The sequence below is a fragment of the Schistocerca nitens genome, chromosome 2 (assembly GCF_023898315.1).
Source record: "Schistocerca nitens isolate TAMUIC-IGC-003100 chromosome 2, iqSchNite1.1, whole genome shotgun sequence".
In the NCBI taxonomy this organism is placed as follows: Eukaryota; Metazoa; Arthropoda; class Insecta; order Orthoptera; family Acrididae; genus Schistocerca; species Schistocerca nitens.
This window is the reverse complement of record NC_064615.1, coordinates 1,165,154,045-1,165,179,902: the sequence shown is the minus strand read 5'-3', so window position 1 is coordinate 1,165,179,902 and position 25,858 is coordinate 1,165,154,045. Positions and strand designations below refer to the sequence as shown.

General features: G+C 41.2%; 1 protein-coding gene across 1 annotated transcript in view; it reads right to left on the bottom strand.

Annotated features, from left to right (window-relative positions):
* LOC126235626 (cilia- and flagella-associated protein 57-like) overlaps positions 1-25,858 on the bottom strand; it is a 168,153-nt gene that overhangs the window by 104,219 nt on the left and 38,076 nt on the right. The window contains exons 4-5 of the mRNA XM_049944338.1: positions 3,576-3,894; positions 3,289-3,493 (exon numbers count right to left, since the gene is read on the bottom strand). Of these exons, the coding sequence (XP_049800295.1) occupies positions 3,289-3,493; positions 3,576-3,894 (524 nt within the window). The remainder of the gene's footprint in view (positions 1-3,288; positions 3,494-3,575; positions 3,895-25,858) is intronic.

The following is a 25,858-nucleotide window of genomic DNA, read 5'->3' as shown; positions in this document are numbered from 1 at the left end:
TTAAAGAACCACTAAAGTAAGTATTTTTAAAGCTACATCTGCGAACACTGATATTTGACTTCTCAGTTATAAATTTTTGTTTTTAGAATTTCAACCCCTAAGGGTGTGAAATAGATCATGAGACTTTTTATGAAAATATTTTATTATGAAAGCTTCTTTAGAGCTACAAGTATGAAAATTTAAGTTTAGTTTCTAATTTAGAAATAAAAAAATACGTGTTTCACTGTTTTTGAAATTCAACCCCTGTGAGAGTATAATGGGGATGAAAGTTTTTATAAAAGTATCTCATTGTGCAAACATTTTTGAAGCTACACCTATGAAAAATTGTATTTGGTTTCTCTGTTAGGAATAAAACCTACGCATGTCACTGTTTTTGGAAATTCTGTCCCTAAGCGGATGAAATAGGAGGTGAAACGTTTTATGAAAGTATTTCATTGCTAAGACGTTTTTAAAGTTAAATGTTCGAAAATTTGTTTTTGGCTTCTTAGTTAGAGATGAAAAAATATGTTTCACTGTGTTCTTGAAATTCATCATCTAAGGGGGTGAATTAGGGTCACACTGATTCACCGACTTATCATCGCGCAGCGTGAAACGCTAAGGATTGAAACTTGAAGTTTGGAGAAGGTGTGGAACTTATACTGTAGGCATTGTTTAAGAAGGGTTTTTTGTGTGGTTTTAGGGCGCACAACTTCAATGGTCATTAGCGCCCCGACTACGTTAGGAATGCACCGCGAGGCACAAGTTTAAAACAGCAACTAAAAGGGAAAACACGATAAAAGACAGACTGACAGGCATAGGATTAAAAAAAAAAACAGCATAATCAAATGTCCTTAGAGAGGTTTGTCAAGTTGATAAAACGAAGAACGCGAGCAGCTGCTCGTGGGTCATCCGCTAAAATGGCATCTAGAGTACATGACAGGCCAAGATCAAGACGCAGTGTGTTAAAATCCGGACAGGACGTTAAAATGTGGCGGACCGTCAGCAATTGCCCACATGGGCAGAATGGTTGTCCGAAATACCACTCCTAAGGGGGTGAAATAGGCGATGAAAGACTTTTTGCAATCATGTCGCTATTAAGGGAATTTTGAAGCTAGAACTACGGAAACTGGTATTTTGTTCCTCAGCCAGAAAATAAAAAATACGTGTTTCAGCATTTTTGGTTATTCAGCCACTTATGGGGTGAAAGTTTTTTGAAAATAAATACTTAGTAAAGAACTACTGAAGGATTTTTTAACGCTCCATCTGTGACACTTGGTATTTGATTCCTCTGTTAGAAATAAAAAAAAAATACGTGTTTTGCTATTTCTGCAATTTCATCCGCTAAGGGAGTGCAATAGGAGATGAAAATTTTTAAGGAAAGATTTCGTTACATTAAAAAAATTTTAAAGCTAAATTTACGAAAATTGCTATTTCATTTCTCGGTTAGACACAAAAAAATATTTGTTAGGGGATGAAAGTTGCTATGGAAATATCTCCACAAGTACGCAACAGGCATTATAAAATCTTGGGCTCCAGCTACCAGAATCGCTTTTTGGTCGGAAGTACAATCGGAAAAGACTTTGCTTATATGGCCTTAATTAGTGTGAAAAGCTGAGAAGGTGTTGCAATTTGCGAACAAGAAAAATTCGATAAAATAAAAATAAACAAAAAAATCTTTGCAGACCATACAGTCTACGCTAGCAAAGCAGCGGGGGCTAAGCTAGTTTTAACTGTATTTTAAGTAGTGATTTTATTTGTGCTGTGATTGTGATCATGATATAACAAATAGACAGTAATGACGCCGCGGTATACAGGTGTTTGAATGGTCCTACGCGCATGAATGCACCGGAGAGGCACCACAGAAACGGTTCCAGTGGTTACAAGAAGTCGTTGTCTGGCAATGTAACTGAAGTAATCGACCTGCCCAAAACTGTGCAAATGGGCACGGAAAAGTAGAGCTCTCCGCGCAGTCGGTTGTTTTCTTTGAAACCCGAGCTGTTAAGTAATACGGCAAGAGCTCTGCCTCACTGGCACCCGGTTTCTTCTGCCGACGAGATACACTTCCGTGGATGGTCCAGTCAGTCTCTGGACCATATGGTCCTGCAGTTTAGGCGCCATGTTGAGACAGTTACAACTGAATGCTACAGGCACTAGAAGAGCCGGTAATAGATTCCCGGTTGGTTGAAGAAAGTCATGATCTTGCTTCTCACCAGTTGCAACTATCAGATCATCTGGAATTACAATGGCAACTCGTAGCTACGATTGCATCCGGTCACCAACGCCTCCATGCCACTGCTAGGTTATAATAATTTCGTGTGGATCTACGACATGGAGTAAGTTACAGTTTATACTGAACGTATATCGTTTCTGCAAATCTTGGTGGAGGTTGAAATTTCCTTGATACAACCTGTACTTGATCCCAAAGCGTTTATGTGTCCAAGCATAAGTTTTACCACTGGTCACATGGCCCGATGAGGCAACATGCCCCATTGTTATGCCATGTGGCATCATGAATATTTCTGTCGATCGCCCTCAATAACGTGCTGTATTTCTCCATTTTGTGTCCTCTGATCACTTACTTACGTCGTTTTTCTAATTTACCGAATGTTCTCTATCGGTCCTTTAATAACGTTCTGGTGACCAGACACTGTTTCAATCGGTTTCAGTGCCCTTTTATCCTGTTCAGTCTATAAGCTTAATCGTTAACATATCCGTAAGTTTTAAGGAAAATATACATACCAATGTGATTGTGCAGACAAAGGTCCAAGGTCGAAATGGCGCCTGTAGAATATGAATTGGATACTATAGGCACGGTCAGGACAGGGAGTAGGGCAGTGTGTGCTTACACATCTGGAGGCATGTGTTTATAATTACACACCCTTTCTCTTCTTTTGTCGTTATAGAAAACATGCATGCCACTATACTATGTACACATGTATAGCAGTTACCTACACGCAACATATAAAACACAATTCACACTCCGCTAGGAAAGGGATTATTGTAGTCAGAGGATGATAAAACTCCCTGGATAAGAGGCAAACATATCAGTATCTCACAGACGACAATGCCACACGACTCTTATTTTAATTCAAAATTTTCTCTGCAAATATAACCCTGATTGGACTCATTTCTCAACCTTTCAAACGATTTTCTATAGTTTATACTACACTTTCCCTTTTTGTAGTCCAGAGACGTTAAGGTTAAGTGCTGTATTAATAACGCAAGGATATGCTACAAACTACTAGCTGAAAGCCTAAGTACTTCCAAATAGCTAAGTAATACTATGTGATTCAGAATTCGAACACTCACCAGTTGGGTGCAGAGCAACACAGTATACATCTTCCTGATACTGCACAGACATCGTAAGTTTCTGTTCTTCGTAGTTCCAAATTCGAACGGTGCGATCAGCTTTGCCACACGTTATGAAAATGGGTTTCCATCGACATGTTGAAAGTCCATTTATCTCTCCATGATGCAAACTTTCTCCCAATAGATCGAACTCAATTTCTGGTTGCTATCAAACAAATCGATAGATATATTCAGCACTGACGACACAAAAAATATGCAAAACGAGATCTTTCGAAGAAATTACTCACTTGTGCTATAGTGGGTCCCATTAAAAATGCAGAATATATCTGTGAGTAGCGGGTAGTTGCAACGAGATAATCTCCATCATTATTCATACTCAGATTCTGAATGCAGTTAATGCCAGGTTCCCTCTCAGCGATTTCAGGACAAGGAATGTTAAAGACATTCCTTTTTGAGTAGGCATTAGCACTCAGTCTTTCGAAGAAATGAACAGCCGATTCTCCATAATTATATGCAAAGCCTTTCGCACCGGAGACTATCTCGCGGATCTCAGTACTTCGAACGTCCTCTTCCGTTTCAGTTTCGGGACGCGTTAGTGGTGGCAACCTGAAAAAGTTGTGAGCAGAAATAGCAGTGCTCTCTGCAGAGCCTGGCGGTGTTTTCGAAATGGTTCACATTACAACCTATAGACAACAGATAAATCTCTACCAAAAGCACAGTTGATCAAAGGTTCTGACGAGAGTTAAATTAAAGCGAAACAAGCTATTGTTTTTAAGACGGGCAATCATAATATTCTCTTCGAGAAGTTACGATTTTATGGGATACGTACTTCAGCACATGTCTGGTTTACTTCCGGTTTAAGAAATAGAATGTAGGACTTTACACTAGGTTGTTGGGGTATTACAACGGGTGACGCCACATCATCTGCATTGGGAACAATTACCATGGGAGTTCCCATAGGGACCAATCACTGGTCACTACTGTTCCTCATTTATGTTAATGATCTCCCATTTTATTTGAATCAAGAATTAGTCCTATCTGCAGATGTTACATGTACTGTTGTCAAGCGGAACAAAGACGTATCAATGGAGAAAATAGGAAATGCTGTTTTTGTGAAACTTACTGTCTGGCTTTGAACAAAAGGGCTTTCTTTAACTTTAAAAGAACACAGCTCATCCTGTGTTGTACTGTCAGATGCATCATACCTCTTGTTACCCAAGTACACCAAAAGAAATGGCAAACAGGCTAGAAAGTTCTAAGTTCTTGGGTGCGTCTATTTTTGAAATCTTAATGTGGGAAAACTATATAGTTCGGTTTGGTTACTGTTACTATAAGGATAAAGGGCAACTTTGGAGATACCGAACACAGTAAGTTATTTTGTATATTTTCATTTACTGATGTCTTGTGGGAACTAATGTTACTTATAATCCGTCATTGCATTTTTTTTTTGCAACCAAGACGGATTATAAGTAACATTATACAATCACTGATTGCTGCTATCCCATCAGACATTACGTCTGTTTTTGCAAAATCTTGTGGGAACTCCACGCTTGAGGAAAAAGTGTTCAAAAAATGTTCAAATGTGTGTGAAATCTTATGGGACTTCAACTGCTAAGGTCATAAGCTTCCACACTACTTAACCTAAAGTATCCTAAGGACAAACACACACACCCATGCCCGAGGGAGGATTCGAACCTCCACCGGGACCAGCCGCACAGTCCATGACTGCAACGCCTAGACCGCTCGGCTAATCCCGCGCGGCGAAAAAGTATTCATTGCACAAAAGAAAGTAATTATAATGATACATATACAGCCGCGACACTTTCTGCGCAACCCACCCATCATTTTGCACGACAATGCGCGGGCGGATGCAGCGCAATCTGTGACTGCTCTGTTCGGTCGATGGGACTGGGAAGTACTGTACCATCTACCAAACTCCCCGGACTTAGGTCCTTGTGACTTTGATTTGATTCCGAAGATGAAGGAACAACTTCTCCACTCGCACCATCAACAGAACAGGCTCTGCTAACGGTATGCTACGCTTCCCACATTGGTGGCAACGGGTTCTACACAATGCTGGTGACTACTTTGAAGGACAGTGACAGGTCCAAACATGTAACTCTTTTGTATCGGTTGTGGATAAATAATTGCCACTATTTAAGTTCCAACCCTCGTATAAGTAACTAATCAACAAATTTAACTGATCAGTGGTTTTAGACCTACATGCATACTCCCCAAGCCATCATAGGACGCATCTCATTCCCTACCTTTTCCACTCGCAAATGGAGCGAGGGAAAAGAAGCTTTTGATATTCCTCCAAATGAGCCGTAACTTCTTTTTTCTTTTCTTCGAGGTTCTTGTGTAAGATGTAAGTTGCTTGCAGCAGAACCGTTCAGCCATCAGTTGGAGATTTTAGCCTCTAAACTTCTTCAATAATGTTTTGCGAAACATTCCGTCCAGAGATTCCCATTTGAGTTCGTGAAACATTTTCGTAATACTCGTTTTCTGACGAAACCTGCAGCTAACAAACCTAACAGTGCGTCTCTGAATTGCTTCGATGTATTCCTTTAATCTAACCTGGTGGGAATCCCAAGCACTCGAGCAATCCTCAAAGGTAGCCACTATAAGGAGACAAAATATCTGGGCACAAGCTAGATAGAACCCTGCCTTTTAAATCGTGCCTCGCAAAATCTTTGTAAATGAGCTACACTTCTGTATGATTCTCTTATGAACCCGAAGTGGAGCGTTGCCTTCCCTGCAATCAACCATATGTTCTCGTTTCATTTCACATCGCTTTGGAACGTTACAGCTAGGTCTTTCATAGACATGACTCCGCCAAACAGTACATCACTAATAATTGAGCCGTGTGTACTTCCATCTTTCCATGGCTCGTTTCCTGAGCGTCGTGTGGAGCCAATATTTTTGGTAATCGACAGTGTTTGGGCGCAATCGGGCTCTAGCATCTCGTTGCTGTCTTTTATTGCTTCGCTTCTATTTCGTTTTTCCGCTGTTGTTCAGGGTTTGTCTTTTATGAAGCTCTTTCGTTTGAACTCCCGCCCGTAGTGTACCCACTATCGATTGCGAGTGCTGCCTTTGGTGTACTTAGAAATCGTAGGTTTGTAACACGACCGACTCACGTGTTCACTGCAGCAGACTCTTTGGCCTGTACTATTTATAGGCGAGCGCGGTCACGCTGGAGGAGGTTGTCGCGCAGTGGCCTTCGTGTCTGCTCTGGTGACGTCGACATCCTGCCTTCCGCGTACGGGTGTTGTTAACTAACCCGCACTTCTACCCGTGGAGGAACGCCGGCCTGGTTGGGCCCCTCTGTCCGCTCTTCACTGGTTGTCCGCGGGAGGCGGATGGCAGTCTAATCATCGCCTGCGTCGACGAAGGCAAACAAACAGTAACCATCATGGGGCGGTGGAGCAGTGTGAATGTTTCAAGTTGATCGCCCTTTGGGATTGAGTTCATCCAGTCGTCTTTCCCGCCTTGTGGCCACCGCTGTGGCAATCCTCTGTTCTGTTCACTGGTGCAATTCTGACAGTGCAGATTCCTCCACGTATCGTTGCTAACCGGTGTAGTGGTTTATTTTTGTAGTTATTTGTGTACGTTTGCACTTCTATGTTTTGGTAGTTCATCCTCCCGCCCTGTGGTTGCAGAATTTCGGGTGGTGAGTTAGTTCCTTGTCTCCCAAGATCTAGTGCTGTATTATTAAGGCTAATTCTAGTTCAGTCTAATGTTCTGTTAATCCCTGGGTATATGTGTCCGCCATACTATTTGCGCTGTATTTATTCTAAGTGAGTTGCACTGACAGTAGTTGGGGGTTCGAGTCCTGTCATAGAGCTGATAAGGGGTCACATCGGTTTCGGCTCGTCAGTTGGAAGGGTGTTGCCTTAGAGGTTTGTTAACATGGGCATGTCAGCGTTGTATAGCGCTACCGGGACCTAAAGAAGAACATTGTGCTGATTAGGGAATGTTGTTACACGTTCTTGTTTTCATTTCGATACCTGTATTTGTGAAGGCAACCGCATGAAGTAACATCTGTTCTGAAGCTATGCTGGATCTTGCGCTCTTGGGATTTTTGGTTTTGTTGGGATCCCGACTATTTGGGTGTCAGGAATATGGAACTGTGTTGTTAATGTTTAGCTTGAACAGCGGATACGCGGCTAGTTTAGTACGTGTGTAGTGGCATGGCGTCCTCGTGAAGGCGTGCCCGCTAGATTGCTATTGCGTCTCCTCAAAGTGTAATTTCCACCTTACTAAAACCCCTTGTTAAAAGGAAGAAAAAAAACCTTTAGAAATACCTTCTATTTGCATTAACTATCTTTCCTGTCGCTTAAATAAATATCTGCTCAGTGATTAAGCTAATGGGAGCACCTATCCTAAAAGCAACTAGAGTACTTCTGTTATGGTGGCCCTCGTATCGATGGCTGGAATGTAATACGAAAGCTTTAGGACCATAGGTTGTCCAAGTAGAAATTTTCAAGCCATACTTGTGAATTCATGTATTTATGTTTTATATTGTGAATTCATGTATTTATGTTTTATATTGCAATGAGAATTAAAATGTGGTAAACCCACGGTTTGTGATTAATAATTAAAGAATTAAGAGTGCGTTCACTTAGCGCTTATTTATGTGTTGTGTTATTATAATTTTTAAAAATTATAATAGGCGTTTTAGTTTCTTAAATTAAAGCCTTTCCAATTCGAAAGTGGTGGCCCTCCAATTTTGGGCAATTGTAGGCATCGAAGCAGGATTTACGTAGTTGGTGTTATGTATTGTATGTTATGAATAAATTATTTATGTGTTAAATCACGTATGATATGTCAATTCCTTGGCCCCGTCCACACCTTGGTCGTAGTCTTTTAATATTAAATGATCAGACCACCGTTCCAATAATATATTCGAACATTGTGTATTGTGTATGAAACCGGGGACCTAGACACGACGGAGAGGCTTCGTCCCGCTGTAGCCCTCAGTGGTTCACAACCCCACAACAGGACACAGTAGTCTACCCACCCCATCCCATCCCACCGTACCGCAACACCAAACCTAGTGTTATTGTGTGGTTCGGCCCCCAGTGCCCCCCCCCCCCCCCTTCCGGGAACGTCTCATACCAGACGAGCAGACCAGTGTAACCCCAAATGTTTGCTGCGTGGTAGAGTAATTATGGTGTGCACGTACCTGGAGACAGTTTGCGCAGCAATCGCCAACATAGTGTAACGGAGGCGGAATAAGGGGAACCAGCCCGCATTCGCGGAAGACTACCTTAAAAAACATCCACAGGCTGGCCTGCACGCCAGACCTCGACAGTAATCCGTGCCGGGGAGAGCCTGAAGCAGCGCGTTACACCGCGCGGCTAGCCGAGCGGGCTTATTCGAAAATTACACGACTGTTTTTCCTACTCGTCTGCATTACCTCACATTTTTCTTCATTCAGAGCAATCTCCCAGTCATAAAACAAAATATAAATTTTACCTATGTCAGCCTGTATCATTCTAGCGTCACTCAATGACGCATCGCCGTACACTACAGCGTCATAAGCAGACAGTCGTAGCCACAGTTTGAGGCTAACATCTACTGATATGAAATTAATGAGTCGGTCATAGCCACAATACTTTCTCTTTCTGAAACTATGGAAGGAATTGTCTGTACTCAGAGTACTTCCGACTGTTGACTCACATTTAATGCTGCTTTGACCGAAGTGACTTGCTGCTATCTTGATAATTGACAAGCCAACAGGGCTCTGAAAGTCTGTATTGATCACATCTGCCTTAACCACTCTGAAGAGCCAAAATTTCTAGGTACCACGCTGGATAGAACCCTGCCTTTTAAATCGTACCTCGCAAAAACTGCTGCGAAGTTGAGGACAAGAAATAAACTTTTTCAAAAAGCTTGTGGAACCACATGGCTATCATCAGCGACAACTCTGCGGGCTTATGCATTGAGCTTGGTATACTCAGCGGTGCAGAGTACTGTCCACGGGCATGTTTGAACGGCGCCTATGTAAACAAAATTAAGGTCCAACTTAACGAAACGATGTGTATTATTTCACAAACAATTAGGTCTACTCCCACCATTAGGCTGCATTTTCTGAGTAACGTACCACTCAGAAACCTGCGAAGGAAAGGTGTCTCGATTAGGAAATACATCAACATCTTAGCAAATCCTGTACTAACCGAGAATTCTAACATCCCTGATTTCAGAGTCAACAGACTTCCTTCAAAACATCCTTCTCTTGCAAAATGGCTCTGAGCACCATGGGACTCAACAGCTGTGGTCATAAGTCCCCTAGAACTTAGAACTACTTAAATCTAACTAACCTAAGGACATCACACACATCCATGCCCGAGGCAGGATTCGAACCTGCGACCGTAGCAGTCGCGCGGTTCCTGACTGAGCGCCTAGAACCGCTAGACCACCGCGGCCGGCCTTCTCTTGCACTTGCAAACAGTCTCACTGGTACTAATACCAACAATACCTGGAGGATAGAGTGGCTCGAAGTGCCCCACCAATATTCTAGTTATTACCTTAACAGACCCTGTGTTTAATCGGCCCCACAAGATATGGTCAAATCTCAACCAGCTGACAATGAGACGTGGAAGAAGTGCGGATTCACTTTTTAAATGGGGAATGCTGTCCTCACCAGCATGTGACTGCAGTGCACCAAGGCAGACTATCCAACACATCAGGGAAAAGTGCAGCTTCAGGGCATATAGATGGCTAAGTGGAATTCCTGCTTTCCGAATCAACAAGCTCTGCTCCAAATGTCCTCTCCCTTCGCCAATCCTACTCAGAACAACTTGCAACCTGGTAGACTATAACTTCAACCTGCACGAAGTTTGGACGCAAAAATGCTATAACAACAATCTACTAGAGTTCAATAGCTTTCTCCAAGTTAACAACAAACAATGGGAACTTGATCTGTCCCCTAGGACATGGAGCAAACTCAACAGTATCCGGACTAACGACAGTAGATGCAGTGACCTAGTGTACAGATGGGGAGAAGCTACCACTGCGGCTGCATGTGTGGCTCTCCAAAACAGACTGTTACCCACATTATTGAATAGTGCCCTCGAAATTCGTACCCTGAAAACCCCTCGATCTTCTTGGATACCGCAGCAGATGTGATCAATTATATAAATAGTAAGTCAGTAGATTTGTAAATTATATATATATATATATATATATATATATATATATATATATATATATATGTTAAATTTTATTTCTAAAGTGATGTGTAATTACCACACGATTAATAATAGTAATAACGATGATATTATGATGAGAAATGGCTGATGGCAATGCCAATTCCATCAAATACATACAAGGACAAGATGTTTGTTTGTAATTAAGTATTTAGAAATAATGTAATTCAACTTTGAAATGTACTTAGATGCCAAACACTAAATAAATTATTTTTTTATCGTTTCATCAACTTTTGATCTCTATTTTCTTGTCGTTTATTGATTTATTCTTTTGCTTATTATAACATATGATAAAATACTTAAATATGTCATCCCTGTTTACGTAATTGCGGAATAAATTTGACACACGTTAATCGAGTCAATAATATGCCTAAATGACTGCACGATGCAACTTCCGATTCACACGTAGCTTATTACCAGATTAGTGACTAATAGTTGAATTTCGCGTAGATAATAGCATATAATACGGAAATTCAGGTCCATCTATTTATGCAAACAACTGTTCCTTTTTGACGCCCAGACATTTTTCAGCACCGTTCTGTCATCATCAGGGTGTACTTTTATTTCAGTTCTGTACAAAACAAAGATGTTTTATTAGTAATAACTGTGATGAATTTAAGCCTGAAAAATTTTATGTTTGTTGTGATTTTTCTTTTTATCTGGAACGTTAGGCTCTGTACGATCTTCTTTTCCTTACTGTGTAACTTGCCATCTGCAACGAAGCAAGTGTGGTTGGCCGGTTAACAAATCACTTCGTGACTGTATTGTGTGATTACTTAGTCATTTTTGTAGTATCTATCACCATCTGTATGTTTATCTGTTTTGGAAATAACAGAAACAAACAAAAAATTCGAACTTCATTCACAAATGAGGGCAGATAGCATGAAAATACAGACAACTAATATTTTTGTACAAGAAATTACCTTAATGGGTCAAGTAATTTGTTAATTCGCACATCAAATCACAATAACTTTATTTTGTTGCAGATGGCTAGCTAAAAAAAGAATGTGAAGAATGTCCTACAGAACCCAAAGTATTAGAAAATAAGGAAAGAATTACAACAAATGTGAAATGTTTTTAGATTTATTTCTTCACAATAATTATCAGTTAAAACACCTTTGCTTTTACACAACTTAATAAATGTATCGACTATTGATGACAATAAGGTCCTGAAACACATTTGAGCATGAGACTTTGGCTGGGTGTCGTCGGTGGTTCTCTTCTGAAGATGGATGCAGGTGCAGCAGAAGAAGGTTCTGCTGAGGTTAAACAAAGCTCTTTATTACTGTTTGTTTACCACCATGGGATCCGGAAACTGCTAGTGACGATGGCGATAGAGGTGAATATGTCGTTTACCGTCAACTGGTGGACCCGCTTTCGGTGCGGTATGAGTGAAATTGTGCCGGGCAGGCGCCGCCAAGGTCTGGTGGTGGTAGATGCGGCCGCGTCACCAGTACGGCACTGTGCATCACAAACGGAGTGTCCCGTAACTGTCTGAGCAGGTCAATGTTCACAGCTGGGTTGGTCAGCTTTAAATGCTGCTGCTCCCCACTGAATTAGTGGTAGTCGCTGGGTTTGTGTGTTAATCCAAACGATCTGGAGCAGATGTGGTAACCAGTCTCATACCTGACTGTGGATCAGGATACAGTACTTCTTGATTGTTGGCCTGGTGATGGTACACATGGTCTTACGACACAAGGTGTTGCTTCCACTGTTCACGCAGTTCAATGACCAGTGCCGACCGACTGCAGCTGTGACTTGATTACCATTCTAGACTTCATCTTCTGCTCCAAGTGCTGCAATAATTTATCCCCTTACAATTTCTCCTTCCTAGGAAAACATAAATCCTCGGATTTACGCTGAAAAGTTTGCTGTCTCATAAGCTCAGATTTATTTACACGCGTTTACACTTCATATTTCCAGCACACTCATGGTGACACTTGGCCCTTATCACTACTCACACGTCTTTCGATCTTGGCTCACACACAGTGTGATCGTGCGTAGTTAATTCTGTCCTTTTGGCTCCACTACGTGAGAGGGAGTGGGTATCAGTGTGCCTTCTAAGCACTAAGATTTAACTTGGTGTCATCTACTCCTCGCCGTATTACCTCTTACAAGATTACACTAATACTTACTACCTATCATTAACAACTAAGAAGGTGAATACATATACCGTGGGCTAAACCTTTCCCTAATCGACTGGGAAGAAAACTGACCTATGCAAACCGAATGATACTTGCAGTGCCAAATACTGGCCTGTGCACGCTTTCCAGTTTGCACACTATCCTTTTGCAGCGTGATATCTTTCTCAGTAATTCGTAAAAGTTTATTTACAACAGTAGGAGATCCATGGTACCCTACCTAGGTTCAGTGTCAAGACATCGTGGCTGGGGAATCTATCGGAACTTCTGAAACTTATCACTCTTTTCACTCTTTATTAATTCCTCTCTCTCCGAGATACTTATCAAGTGGTAACATTGCCAGCTGTATCAGCCCGACCTGTGCTGCCCAATAACTCTGTAAAGCTTCTTGATTCTTGGCCGGCTAAAGACGCTATATCTGTTCCTCCTGTGTCGTACAAAAAATTTCTTTAATTCCAATGCTTTCTCATATCTTTCAACATCTGACAGACTCGCTATGTCACTGCTTTCGCTTGATCGGATATTGATGGTGGAACTACTGCTACCATGAACATTGCTTCTCGAGGGACTTGGAGCGGTTTAACTGATGACGTCACAGCCAGCGACTATCCTGCATCAAGGTGGTATCTCAGCGCTTTTGCTGTTTCGATACAATACCGCTTGACGTGAGAACAGTGAAACCTAACCAAGCAATACTGTTGTTGTTCTTTATTCTTGCTCTAATTTATTGGCACTATACTGTTGCTTAAACCTACTTTAATGAATCCAGTGGTATCTGTGAACTATTTTCACTGGGGGCTACATTTCCCCAGACTACAGCCCCTAATATTCTTGCCTTAGCCATGAACGTACATTGTACATGACACATATCTTTAATTACTAAAATACATGTTGTTCCTATTGCCCTTAGTCATCCTAAAACATTTTTTTTTTGCATAATCGCTATTTACAATGAAAACCTAATGCCGATTAAGGCTTATCCTTAAGGAATTATCGAGGTTTTTGGGGTACCCAAGGTTTCGTATGCCCGAACCAGCCACACTCTGGACACTGGTTGACGTAGAGCCCTCTTTCTGTCCGCATGCCCAACAAACTACAGGATGTGACAGTGCACAGGTAAATTGCACTTCGTTACGGATCGCCCTCGGTTCGTTACAAAATAGTTCACCAGTATCTGACCTCACATTATAGGGAAATCAGGGAACGGTCAAGCCCAGGCTGTAGGGAATCCTACGAGTGGATATTAAAGTCCAGCCTGCTACTTAAATATCTTGCTATCCCAGACGATTCTTCAACTCCCTGTCTCCCATTCATCTACACCTCTTCCGTCTTCGGAAAGGTACTGCTATGGAACCATGGAACTGGCTGCCGTCTTCATCTACATCTTCATCTTCATCTTCTGACACCAATTACAATACTAAACGATAAAATAACACCAAGAAGTCGTCAACTCAACAGAGAGAAATTTTAATGACATATTCTTGAGAGTGTATACAACAAACGATCACAACCACGGAGTCATTCGCATCCGAGGAACTGACGACAGGGTGTGCGAAATTTCAGTGCTAGTGCCATTTATACCCTCCTTTTGCAGCAATGTAGGCTGCAATTCTCCCATGGGAACGATAGTAGAGATTTCGAATGTAATCTTGCGGAATTGCCTGCCATGCAGTTTGCACCTGGTGACTCATTTGGCCCATTTCCTGCCAGACCTGCAAAGCGCGCAAGATAGCGTTTCATCCAGTCCCAAAAATTCTCCATGGGGAGCAGATCTGAGGATTGTGCTGGCCTGGATAGTTGACATACACTATGTGATCAAAAGTATCCGGACACCTGGCTGAAAATGACTTACAAATTCGTGGCGCCCTCCAACGGTAATGCTGGAATTCAATATGGCGTTGGCTCACCCTTAGCCTTGATGACAGCTTCCACTCCCGCAGGCATACATTCAGTCAGGTGGTGGAAGGATTCTTGAGGAATGGCAGCACGAAGTCGGCGCTCCAAAACATCACAAACGTGTTCTATTGGATCAGGTCAGGACTCTGTGCAGGCCAGTCCATTACAGGGGTGTTATTGTCGTGTAATCACTCCGCCACTGGCCGTGCATGCTCGATCGTGTTGAAAGATGCAATCGCCATCCCCGAATTGCTCTTCAACAGTGGGAAGCAAGAAGGTGTTTAAAACATCAATGTAGACCTGTGCTGTGACAGTGCCACTCAGAACAAGGGGTGCAAGCCCCCTCCATGAAAAACACGACAACACCACCGCCTCCGAATTTTACTGTTGGCACTACACACACTGGCAGATGACATTCACCGGGCATTCGCCATACCAACACCCTGCCATCGGATCGCCACGTTGTGTACCGTGATTCGTCACTCCACACAACGTTTTTCCACTGTTCAATCGTCCAATGGTTACATTCCTTACACCAAGTGAGGCGTCGCGTCGTTTGGCGTTTACCGGCGTGATGTGTGGCTTATGAGCAGCCGCTCGACCATGAAATCCAAGTTTCCTCCCTCCCGCCTAACTGTCATAGTACTTGCTGTGGACCCTGATGCAGTTTGCAATTCTTGTGTGATGATCTGGGTAGATGTCTGCCTATTACACATTACGACCCTCTTCAACTGTCGGCAGTCTCTGTCAGTCAACAGACGAGATCCTTTGTACGCTTTTCTGTTGTACGTGTCCCTTCACGTTTCCACTTCACTATCGCATCGGAAACAGTGGACATAGGAAGTTTTAGGAGTGTGGAAATCTCGCGTACAGTCGTGTGACACAAGTTACACCCAGTCACCTGACCACGTTCGAAGTCCGTGAGTTCCGCGGAGCGCCCCACATTACTCTCTCACAATGTCTAATGATTCTGAGGTCGCTGATATGGAGTGCCTGGCAGTAGGTGTCAGCACAATGCACCTAATATAAAAAAGTATATTTTTGTAGCCCAGTTCTACACTACGACTACAAACTCTGTCAGTTGCGCAACGGCTCACACCCACATGTTAACAATGTTGCAGACGCAGACGGATTTCCGCATGCCGTGGTAAACTTGCTGCTACTGGTTCTGGAGATAAAGAACTGCTATGAACCTTGCAGCGTTCCACAGCTGACAATATGGTTCATGGTTTATCCGCAGGACTGCGCATTTTTATCACCACATTAACTGCACTCTGATCGTGTCCCGTAAGTACGGAATGCCTTACTCACTTGCATCATGTTGTTCATTTTTTCATTTTCCAGTAGTATATAATTGGATACTGAGATAAGGCAGCAAATTGCTGACTAGTCCGAACGTCCAGGTGCTCAAGCGATGGGCAAGGATTCGAGGCCTGGTGATGGTAGATACGGCTACATCATCGGCATGGCGCTGTCCATCAGAGACTGGGCGTCACATAACTGCCCCAGCTGTTCAACAGTGATGAGCTACTTTGGCTGGATTTAAATGCTGGTGTTCCCTGCTGACTTCGCGGTAGTATCTGCATATGTATGTTACGCTGAACGACCTGGAACAGAGGCAATGACCGGGCAGCTGTTCTAACTGGCAGTGGGTCAGACTCCAGTACATCCTACAGACTGGCCCACGTGTCGGCATCTGGACTGATGACGCAGGAGCATCACTTGAATGGCCACACAGTTAAATGGGCAGTGCTGGCACACTGTAGCCGTGGCCTGATTGTTGCTTTGTGCTCTGTCTTCTGCTGCAATTACTGTAATAATGTATCCCATTACATCAACAATGGTTGTCTGCATATTATATGGTTCTGAATTCTGATAATTTAGTCGGAAAAACGATTACCAAAGGAACTTCAAAACCAAACGTGGTTATAAATTAGTAAACAACTTCAAAACAAAAGAATTTCTAGAAAATAGTATATGTTTTAAAGGCTAATTTGAAATATAGCATAATGATGTGGAGTGCATAACTTAATCCTCGCTTTTAATTACGCTTTTATCATACTTCCACAACTATAATTATACCAGTACTTCCACAACTATCATTATGCCAGTAAGTACTTTAATAGACAATTTTATTGAAACACTCTCACACCTCGCAGCAGTCTCCTCTTTAAAATTTCATGATTTAAGAGCAGAGAACAAGAGTATTTGACGTGAAAGACACGCTACTTCCTTCACCTTGTCAGACCCAGGACAACAGACAGAAATAGAATCACAAATTCTGTAACCTACAAGTATGACTGTACAACAATATCTCAAATTTGTAACTCATCCCAAAGGCGTTCCACTAGGTTCAGGTCAGGAGTCTTATGCCAGGAGTCTTGACAGATAGTCCATTTCAGGAATGCTATTGTCCACAAACCATTGGCTCACAGATGCTGCTTTATAACAAGGTGCATTGTTGTACTAATACAATCAATCATTGACTTCGAACTATTCGTCTACTATGCACAGTACTCATTGCAATTAAATAGGTTCATATTAGCCACATATAGAATTTTCTTAAGCGAAATAATGGGACCACACTTCAATCACGAAAAACAGCCCCCACACCATAACACCATCTCCTCCATACCTCAATGCTGGCACTGCCCTTGATGGCAGTTAACGTTCTCTAGTCACCTGCCTAACCAAACCACTGTCGTCGGATTGCCACATGGTATTGCGTAATTCATTACTCCAAATCATTCGCGCCTAGTCATTCAAGTGACATCCTTCTTTACACTGCCTCAGTGTTACTTATCTTTGACTGTAGAAATGTGCGGCTTATGCGGAGCCACCCAAAAATTGTCTTCCCATTCCTTTTAACTCTCTAAGTACGTTCATTGTAGATGTACTGCTGATAGCACTTTGGAAATCTCGATGATTTCATGCGATTTTTTACAACCATGCTCCACTATTCTCGACATGCACTATCTGTCAGTAACAGAAGTCTGCCTGGTCGTAGTTTCACAGTCGCGTCACTGACACTTGACTTGGGCAGGTTTAGAAGGGTTGGAATACCCTGACTGCATTTGTTACTCAGGTGACGTCCAGTGACTAGCCCACATTCAAGATCACTTAACTCTGCTGATCGACCCATTCTGCTGCTGCTGCTGCTTCCCTTCTGATAACAGAATACAGCCTGCCTCCTTTTTATGCTGGTGGGTCTGCCCCGTGTTACATATAGTGGTCATTTCCGCATTACATAAGGCCGTCTGGGTACTTTTGATCAGTTGTAGTCTACTGTACACCTCGCTCCTACTGAAGAAGACATTTTATGTGTGACCCTCACAAAAATTTATTAATAGAATTTTGTGTTAGCAGAAGAGCCAACGCTGTGTTACGAGTGGAGGCCGAAATGCACGCGTTTTAGCTCACGCAGGCTGGCATGAGGAGGGAAGAACTATACTGACGTGAGGTCTGGAACATGACAAGGAATGAGAATTCAGAAAACGGACGTAATTAGTTCTATACTTAACTTTAATCCATTAATGATGAACGTCGCTCTTGACGGTACATGATTCACAATATTATCTGTTCAGAATACATTCTTGAAGTAATTATAGTAACTGAATATGGCGCCTTGCTAGGTCGTAGCAAATGACGTAGCTGAAGGCTATACTAAACTGTCGTCCCTGCAAATGAGAGCGTATGTAGACAATGAACCATCGCTAGCAAAGTCGGCTGTACAACTGGGGCGAGTGCTAGGGAGTCTCTCTAGACTAAACCTGCCGTGTGGCGGCGCTCGGCCTGCAATCACTGATAGTGGCGACATGCGGGTCCGACGTATACTAACGGACCGCGGCCGTTTTAAAGATTACCACCTAGCAAGTGTGGTGTCTGGCGGTGACACCACATAGAATATTTCACTTCCGTGTTACCTTTTCCTCTTCAGTTACCTGTACAAAAAAACTGATCATATTGATCAATTTTAAACAACTTTCAAGTGAAATTTTCAAAACTTTTACTACTTACTGATGACTTTCCTTTTATTTAACATGTCTGTATAAAATTAGATAATGTTTTCTGTGTTTTTGCCCTATTTTTCTACCGGAAAGTGAAATAGTCTGTAAATTAGAGAATTATACAATTCCACCCTTAGGCTACAAAATAACGTAAGCGTTATCCTTACATTACTTCGATCTAGTTTAATAAATAGCACGTTGTTACTGAAGCTATATCAATACAGTAGATATAGTTACACACCTTTAATATATCTCAGCAGTTATTTAATAGAAACTATTGTTTCCTCTTTTAATATTTAGCATAGGAATACGACACAGAAATTTATTTCTGCTCTAGAGGAATGTCTATGTAGTATTTATTTTTTTTTAAAAAATAACCCAAAGTTCATAACAACATCCCATAGAAAATAAGAGCAAATAATGTCGGAGAGGGAATGAGAACCAAATGATGTGTCGCTTGTGTGAAGAATGATCTCGAACCAGCCGTGGATTTACTTCGTTCATACAGACCCAGAATGCATATACCATGGCCACAGTCTGCCACTGATCACATAGTGGTTTACCTAACTGTTCGCTCTTGTAACTGTTATAGTCTCACAGCATGCTGTTTCTAGACTTTGACCCTTGGGCAGTAGCGCAGTAACACAGTCATACATGCACACAAGTCTGCAGGGGGCGACATTATATTAGCTGTAAGTGGGTGCTCCCTCGGCCTTGTCATTAGTATGTTCAGCTTTCGCGACAAAGGTAACTGACAGTTTCTTACGTATTTCTGTCAATGTGGAAGCATTTACTTCACGATTTTTCGCGAATAATAATGTTAGAAAATTTTATATTCGTTCTTTGTGCAAACATTTTCTTTTCACAGGTGTTTTTGCAAAGATTCTTTGTAATCACTTGGAGGAGGTCACAAATTAATCCTATCTGCTTTATTTTCAAAAGGATTGTATTCACCCCTCCTCGGTGCAACTTAAGGAAACAGTAGGAATGGTACACCAATTCCAGGCCTCTTTGACCTTGAACTCTCAGCTGAAGGACACAGAGGGCAAGATGCTGAGTGAACAGTAATCTGACATACAGTTATGTCAGTGAAACCTTTGACTCATCTCACACACTCACTCACACACACACACACACACACACACACACACACACACACACACACACACACACACACACACATTTTGTTTAGGTCAAGTGTCATAACGTTATTTCCAAATCTATGAGATCTGTCAAAATTAATGTCTAAAACGTTGACTGGAGGCTCTAAAATTAAGTGTTTCAGATGTCTAAATCGTTACAAAACACATGTGGTTCAAAACATGCTGAGTAGGCACCTGTCATTTCATTGTAGGCCTAAATGAGACTATACTCAAAATCCTGACCAAGTGTATAACTGCACAAAACACATATTGGCTAAAATACTATGCTAAGTAGACAAGCAATCGTATCTGACACAAACAGGCATCCCAATTACTTTTTTGTAACTGTCAGCTACTGGAAGAGTGCAGTTACTGTCTAATTTACACTTTACACCTAGACCAATTTAGTGTCACAATGCTGATTCCACATATGAACTGTTACAAAACACATATCTTAGCATATTATTTTGCTTCAGTTTTCCAGCTGTAACTTGAGATGAAGATACCAAGTACAAAGAAAATCAAAGGCTTCAAGCTTTGGCAGCTGTAAAAAATGAGATCACAGCAAGTGCAAGTAAACTGTACAGTGCTTCCAGAACAAGTCACATATATAAAAATTCTATAAAATTGCCAGTTCAAAGGCAGATGCGTCCTACATGTAACAAGGTGAAGAATGTGTAGATCAGTTAGTAAAGTGGATCTCAGAGAGGCAAAATAATGGATTCCCTACCAGTATAGGTCAATTAATATATATCCTCAAATCAGTTGAAAAGTTGAAACTGAATAATCAATTTGAAGATATACTGAATTTGAAGATGAAAAACGTGGCAAGAAGTTGTTAGAAATGTTTTAGCAAAGATGCCCAAAAGCTATACAAAGAATTTTCCATGGACAATGACTCCATCAAGCTGACCGTTACTTAAAAGGAACATGCATTGTAATACCAAGAGTTTACAAAGGCGTCATGAAAAGAAGGGTACTACTACTACTACTACTACTAGTACTACTACAATTATTACTGCTTCTGCTGTTGTTACTAGCTACTATTACTGAATGAATGAAAAATGGCATGAAATAAATAATATTCTATTATTTGTATACATGTATATATGTAAATCAGTAAGCCAATTTTACAAGAAAGCTAGGCATTTTTTATTTGTTTCCTATCATCCCGCTGGAAAAAGAGCAAGCCATGTTTACAAATTACTTGAAACACAGTTACGAAACCCGAATCTCGATGTGTGTCGAAATTTATTACAATTTTGCTGAAACACGGTTATGAAGGGGTAATTTGCTACCATTTCGCTGTAATATAGTGGTGTATGGAGGGATAGTGTCGTGTAATGCCTATTGATTGACAACGTAAGGTAGCATTATCAGCAGAAGATGACAAACATTTTTACTGCAATATTAGGTTAATGCCTTAGCATGAAGTGACTGTAATGTTTGGCTGTCTTTGAAGTATAGTTGAAAGTGTGTAGCTGAAAGCATAGAAATCCTCAGTTCAAACCTATATGAAAGTGTGTCACTACTTTTCGGGATGCTATTTCACTGAAGTGTCCTGTAGTATACACTGTGTGGCTGGGTATTTACTTTGCTACAAAAATGAAACTATTCTCATCGACAAATGCACTTTAAGTTGTAAATGAACTATCAGTGGAGGCCTCACACGTTTTTTAGTGTTATAAAACAAATCTCTGTGTGTTTTTTCTCTTCACAGCCAGTACCAGAGCAATAAATTTACAAAAGGAGGTAGTATTTTCCATTTGTGTTGAATTTGTTTCATCGCTTCACACTTAGTATCTTTATCTTCCGCCGTCCTGAAGTGATATTCTTTACAAAAGGCAATAATACACTACATTATCTCTCTTAACAGGAACGTAATGATATGAGTACATACTTATTAGAAAGAAATGTACCTGCAGTAGAAAAATGTGTCATAAGTATTGAAATGGCAGATTATTTGAGTGTTTTATTCGTTCTGGTTAACATATGCTGCTATGTTGGTTTGACATTGGCATAGGTATCACATCGACCAAAGAATAAAGCTATGCATAGAATTTCTAATGCTATGACCATATTTATACATGAATTTGAACAGAGCTAAAAATTCACACTTAGTATCTTTATCTTCCGCCGTCCTGAAGTGATATTCTTTACAAAAGGCAATAATACACTACATTATCTCTCTTAACAGGAACGTAATGATATGAGTACATACTTATTAGAAAGAAATGTACCTGCAGTAGAAAAATGTGTCATAAGTATTGAAATGGCAGATTATTTGAGTGTTTTATTCGTTCTGGTTAACATATGCTGCTATGTTGGTTTGACATTGGCATAGGTATCACATCGACCAAAGAATAAAGCTATGCATAGAATTTCTAATGCTATGACCATATTTATACATGAATTTGAACAGAGCTAAAAATGGTAAGAAATGAAACAGTATCGAAATAAAAACTAAAATCAAATAAAGGACATGAAAAGTATTATAAAATAACAAAAATATCATAAACCTAACAGATATTGGAAACTTTTGTTCTATTAAAGGATACACAAGAAGATATAGGAAACGCATGCAAAACTAAAGAAAACGCATGATAAAATCAAATTCACCAGCGAAATTGAAATAAATACCTCTATTAACTTCTTAGATACTACAATAAAGAAAGAAGATTCAGTTGACAAATTAGGAATTTTTCAAGATCCAAGAACTGCAGGTGGTTCATGGTGTGGGTTCCTGTAGTGATGTCCTAGTTCATGAACCACAGGCAACGTATGAGTGGCCAAGTTAAGTGGTTCCGACAGTCGGGATACCAGTTACTTTGGAATAAGGCTGGGCATCTCGGACATATTCTGAGTTGTGGTCACCTTTGTGCGCATACGGCAAAGAGTACCAAATCCACCAGTTAGTCCCTCAGCCGTTAGGGGTAAAACCCAATGGGACTCGGGGCAAGTAAGGCTAGCAACCAGCTTTCATGGAACTTTAAATATGATGCTGGCAACAATCAGAGCAAAATGCCTTGGACCTTTGGAGGTGACGGAGTCCCACCTCTAACTGACAACCAGGGACTCATAACATACGACTTTGCAAACAAATGGTAATGAGATGGGGAGCTATTAATATCAATGGGGGCTACTCTGGGAAGAAGGTAGAGCTGGCAGAGGCTGCAAGAAAGGTGGGGCTGGACGTTTTAGCTGATAGTGACATTCGGGTAAGGGGTGAGAAAGAAGAGGAAGTGGGAGAATACAAAGTCTACCTGTCAGGAGTCAAAGCAGGAATAGCACAATGGGGTGTAGGGCTTTACATCAGGAAAGAAATTGAACCCAGCGTAATTGCAATAAGGTATGTAAACGAACGACTGATGTGGATAGATTTGACAGTGTCTAGCAAGAAAATTAGGATTGTGTCAGTATATTCGCATTGTGAAGGGACAGATCAAGATAAGATGGATTGCTTTTATGAGGCACTCAGTGATGTAGTTGTTAGAGTAAAGGACAAGGACAGTGTTCTGCTCATGGGTGATTTTAACGCCATGATTGGAAATCGAACAGAAGGGTATGAAAAGGTTATGGGTAAATTTGGAGAGGATATGGAGGCCAACAGGAACGGGAAACACCTCTTGGATTTCTGTGTCAGTATGGGCTTAGTAATCACAAACTCCTTTTTTAAATATAAGAACATTCACCGGTATACTTGGGAAGGCAGGGGAACCAGATCTGTCATTGACTATATAATAACAAATCAGGAATTCAGGAAGGCTGTGAGGCACACACGTGTATTCAGGGGATTCTTTGATGACACTGATCATTATTTAATCTGCAGTGAAATTGGGATTGTGAGGCCGAAAGTGCAGGAGGTCAGGTCCATATGTAGGAGGATAAGAGTGGAGAAACTTCAGGATAAGGAAATCAGGCACAAGTACATAACAGCGATCTCAGAAAGGTACCAGTTACTTGAATGTAGTCAATTACAGTCATTGGAAAAGAAATGGACAATGTACAGGGACACAGTACTAGAAATGGCTAAAGAATGTCTTGGAACAGTAGAGTGTAAAAGTAGGATGAAGCAAACAGCCTGGTGGAATGATACAGTCAAGGCAGCCTGTAAAAGGAAAAAGAAGGCTTATCAAAAATGGCTGCATACTAGAACTCAGGTAGACAGAGAAAGTTATGTTGAAGAAAGAAACAAAGCCAAACAGATAATTGCAGCATCCAAGAAGAAATCTTGGGAAAACTTTGGAAACAGGATGGAGACTATGGGTCAAGCTGCTGGAAAACCATTCTGGAGTGTAATTAGCAGTCTTCGAAAGGGAGGTAAGAAGGAAATGACAAGTATTTTGGACAGGCCAGGAAAACTGCTGGTGAATCCTGTGGATGCCTTGGGCAGATGGAGGGAATATTTTGAAGAGTTGCTCAATGTAGGTGAAAATACGATCAGTAATGTTTCAGATTTCGAGGTACAATGGCATAGGAATGATGATGGAAATAGGATCACATTTGAGGAAGTGGAGAAAATGGTCAATAGATTGCAGTGCAATAAAACAGCTGGGGTGGATGAAATTAAGTCGGAACTCATCAAATACAGTGGAATGTCAGGTCTTAAATGGCTACACAGGATAAGTGAGATGGCCTGGGAGTCGGGACAGGTTCCATCAGACTGGACAAAAGCAGTAATCACACCAATCTTTAAACATGGAAACAGAAAAGATTGTAACAACTACAGAGGTATCTCTTTAATCAGCGTTGTGGGTAAAATCTTCTCAGGTATTGTTGAAAGGAAACTGCGAGTATTAGTTGAGGACCAATTGGATGAAAATCAGTGTGGGCTTAGACCTCTTAGAGGTTGTCAGGACCAGATCTTTAGCTTATGGAAAATAATGGAGAAGTGTTATGAGTGGAACAGGGAATTGTATCTATGCTTTATAGATCTAGAAAAAGCATATGACCGGGTACCTAGGAGGAAGTTATTGTCTGTTCTACGAGATTATAGAATAGGAGGCAAACTTTTGCAAGCAATTAAAGGTCTTTACATGGATAGTCAGGCAGCAGTTAGAGTTGACGGTAAATTGAGTTCATGGTTCAGAGTAGTTTCAGGGGTAAGACAAAGCTGCAACCTGTCTCCACTGTTGTTCATATTATTTACGGATCATATGTTGAAAACAATAGACTGGCTTGGTGTGATTAAGATACGTGAACACAAAATAAGCAGTCTTGCATATGCGGATGACTTAGTTGTGATGGAGATTCGATTGAAAGTTTGCAAAGTAATATTTCAGAGCTAGATCAGAAATGTAAGGACTATGGTATGAAGATTTAGCATCTCCAAAACGAAAGTAATGTCAGTGGGAAAGAGATATAAACGGATTGAGTGCCAAATAGGAGGAACAAATTTAGAACAGATGGACGGTTTCAAGTACTTAGGATGCATATTCTCACAGGATGGCAACATAGTGAAAGAACTGGAAGCGAGGTGTAGCAAAGCTAATGCAGTGAGCGCTTAGCTACGATCTACTCTCTTCTGCAAGAAGGAAGTCAGTACCAAGACTAAATTAACTGTGCACCGTTCAATCTTTCGACCAACTTTGTTGTATGGGAGCGAAAGCTGGGTGGCTTCAGGTTACCTTATCAACAAGGTTGAGGTTACGGATATGAAAGTAGCTAGGATTGGAGGTACTAGTAGATGGGAACAATGGCAGGAGGGCGTCCACAATGAAGAAATCAAAGAAAAACTGAGAATGAACTCTATAGATGTAGCAGTCAGGGCGAACAGGCTTAGATGGTGGATCATATTACACGCATGGGAGAAGCAAGGTTACCCAAGAGACTCATGGGTTCAGCAGTAGAGGGTAGGAGGAGTCGGGGCAGACCAAGGAGAAGGTATCTGGATTCGGTTAAGAATGATTTTGAAGTAATAGGTTTAACATCAGAAGAGGCACCAATATTAGCACTGAATAGAGGATCATGGAGGAATTTTATAAGGGGCCTATGCTCCAGACTGAACGCTGAAAGGCATAATCAGTCTTAAATGATGATGATGATGATGATGAGAACTGCAGACAAATTAATCAATAACAAATCTCATCATCCAAAACTTCATAAGAAGATATATTTTCACTTACTAATATGGAGGTTAATAAAGTATCAACTTGGTGTAGATGAAATCATCA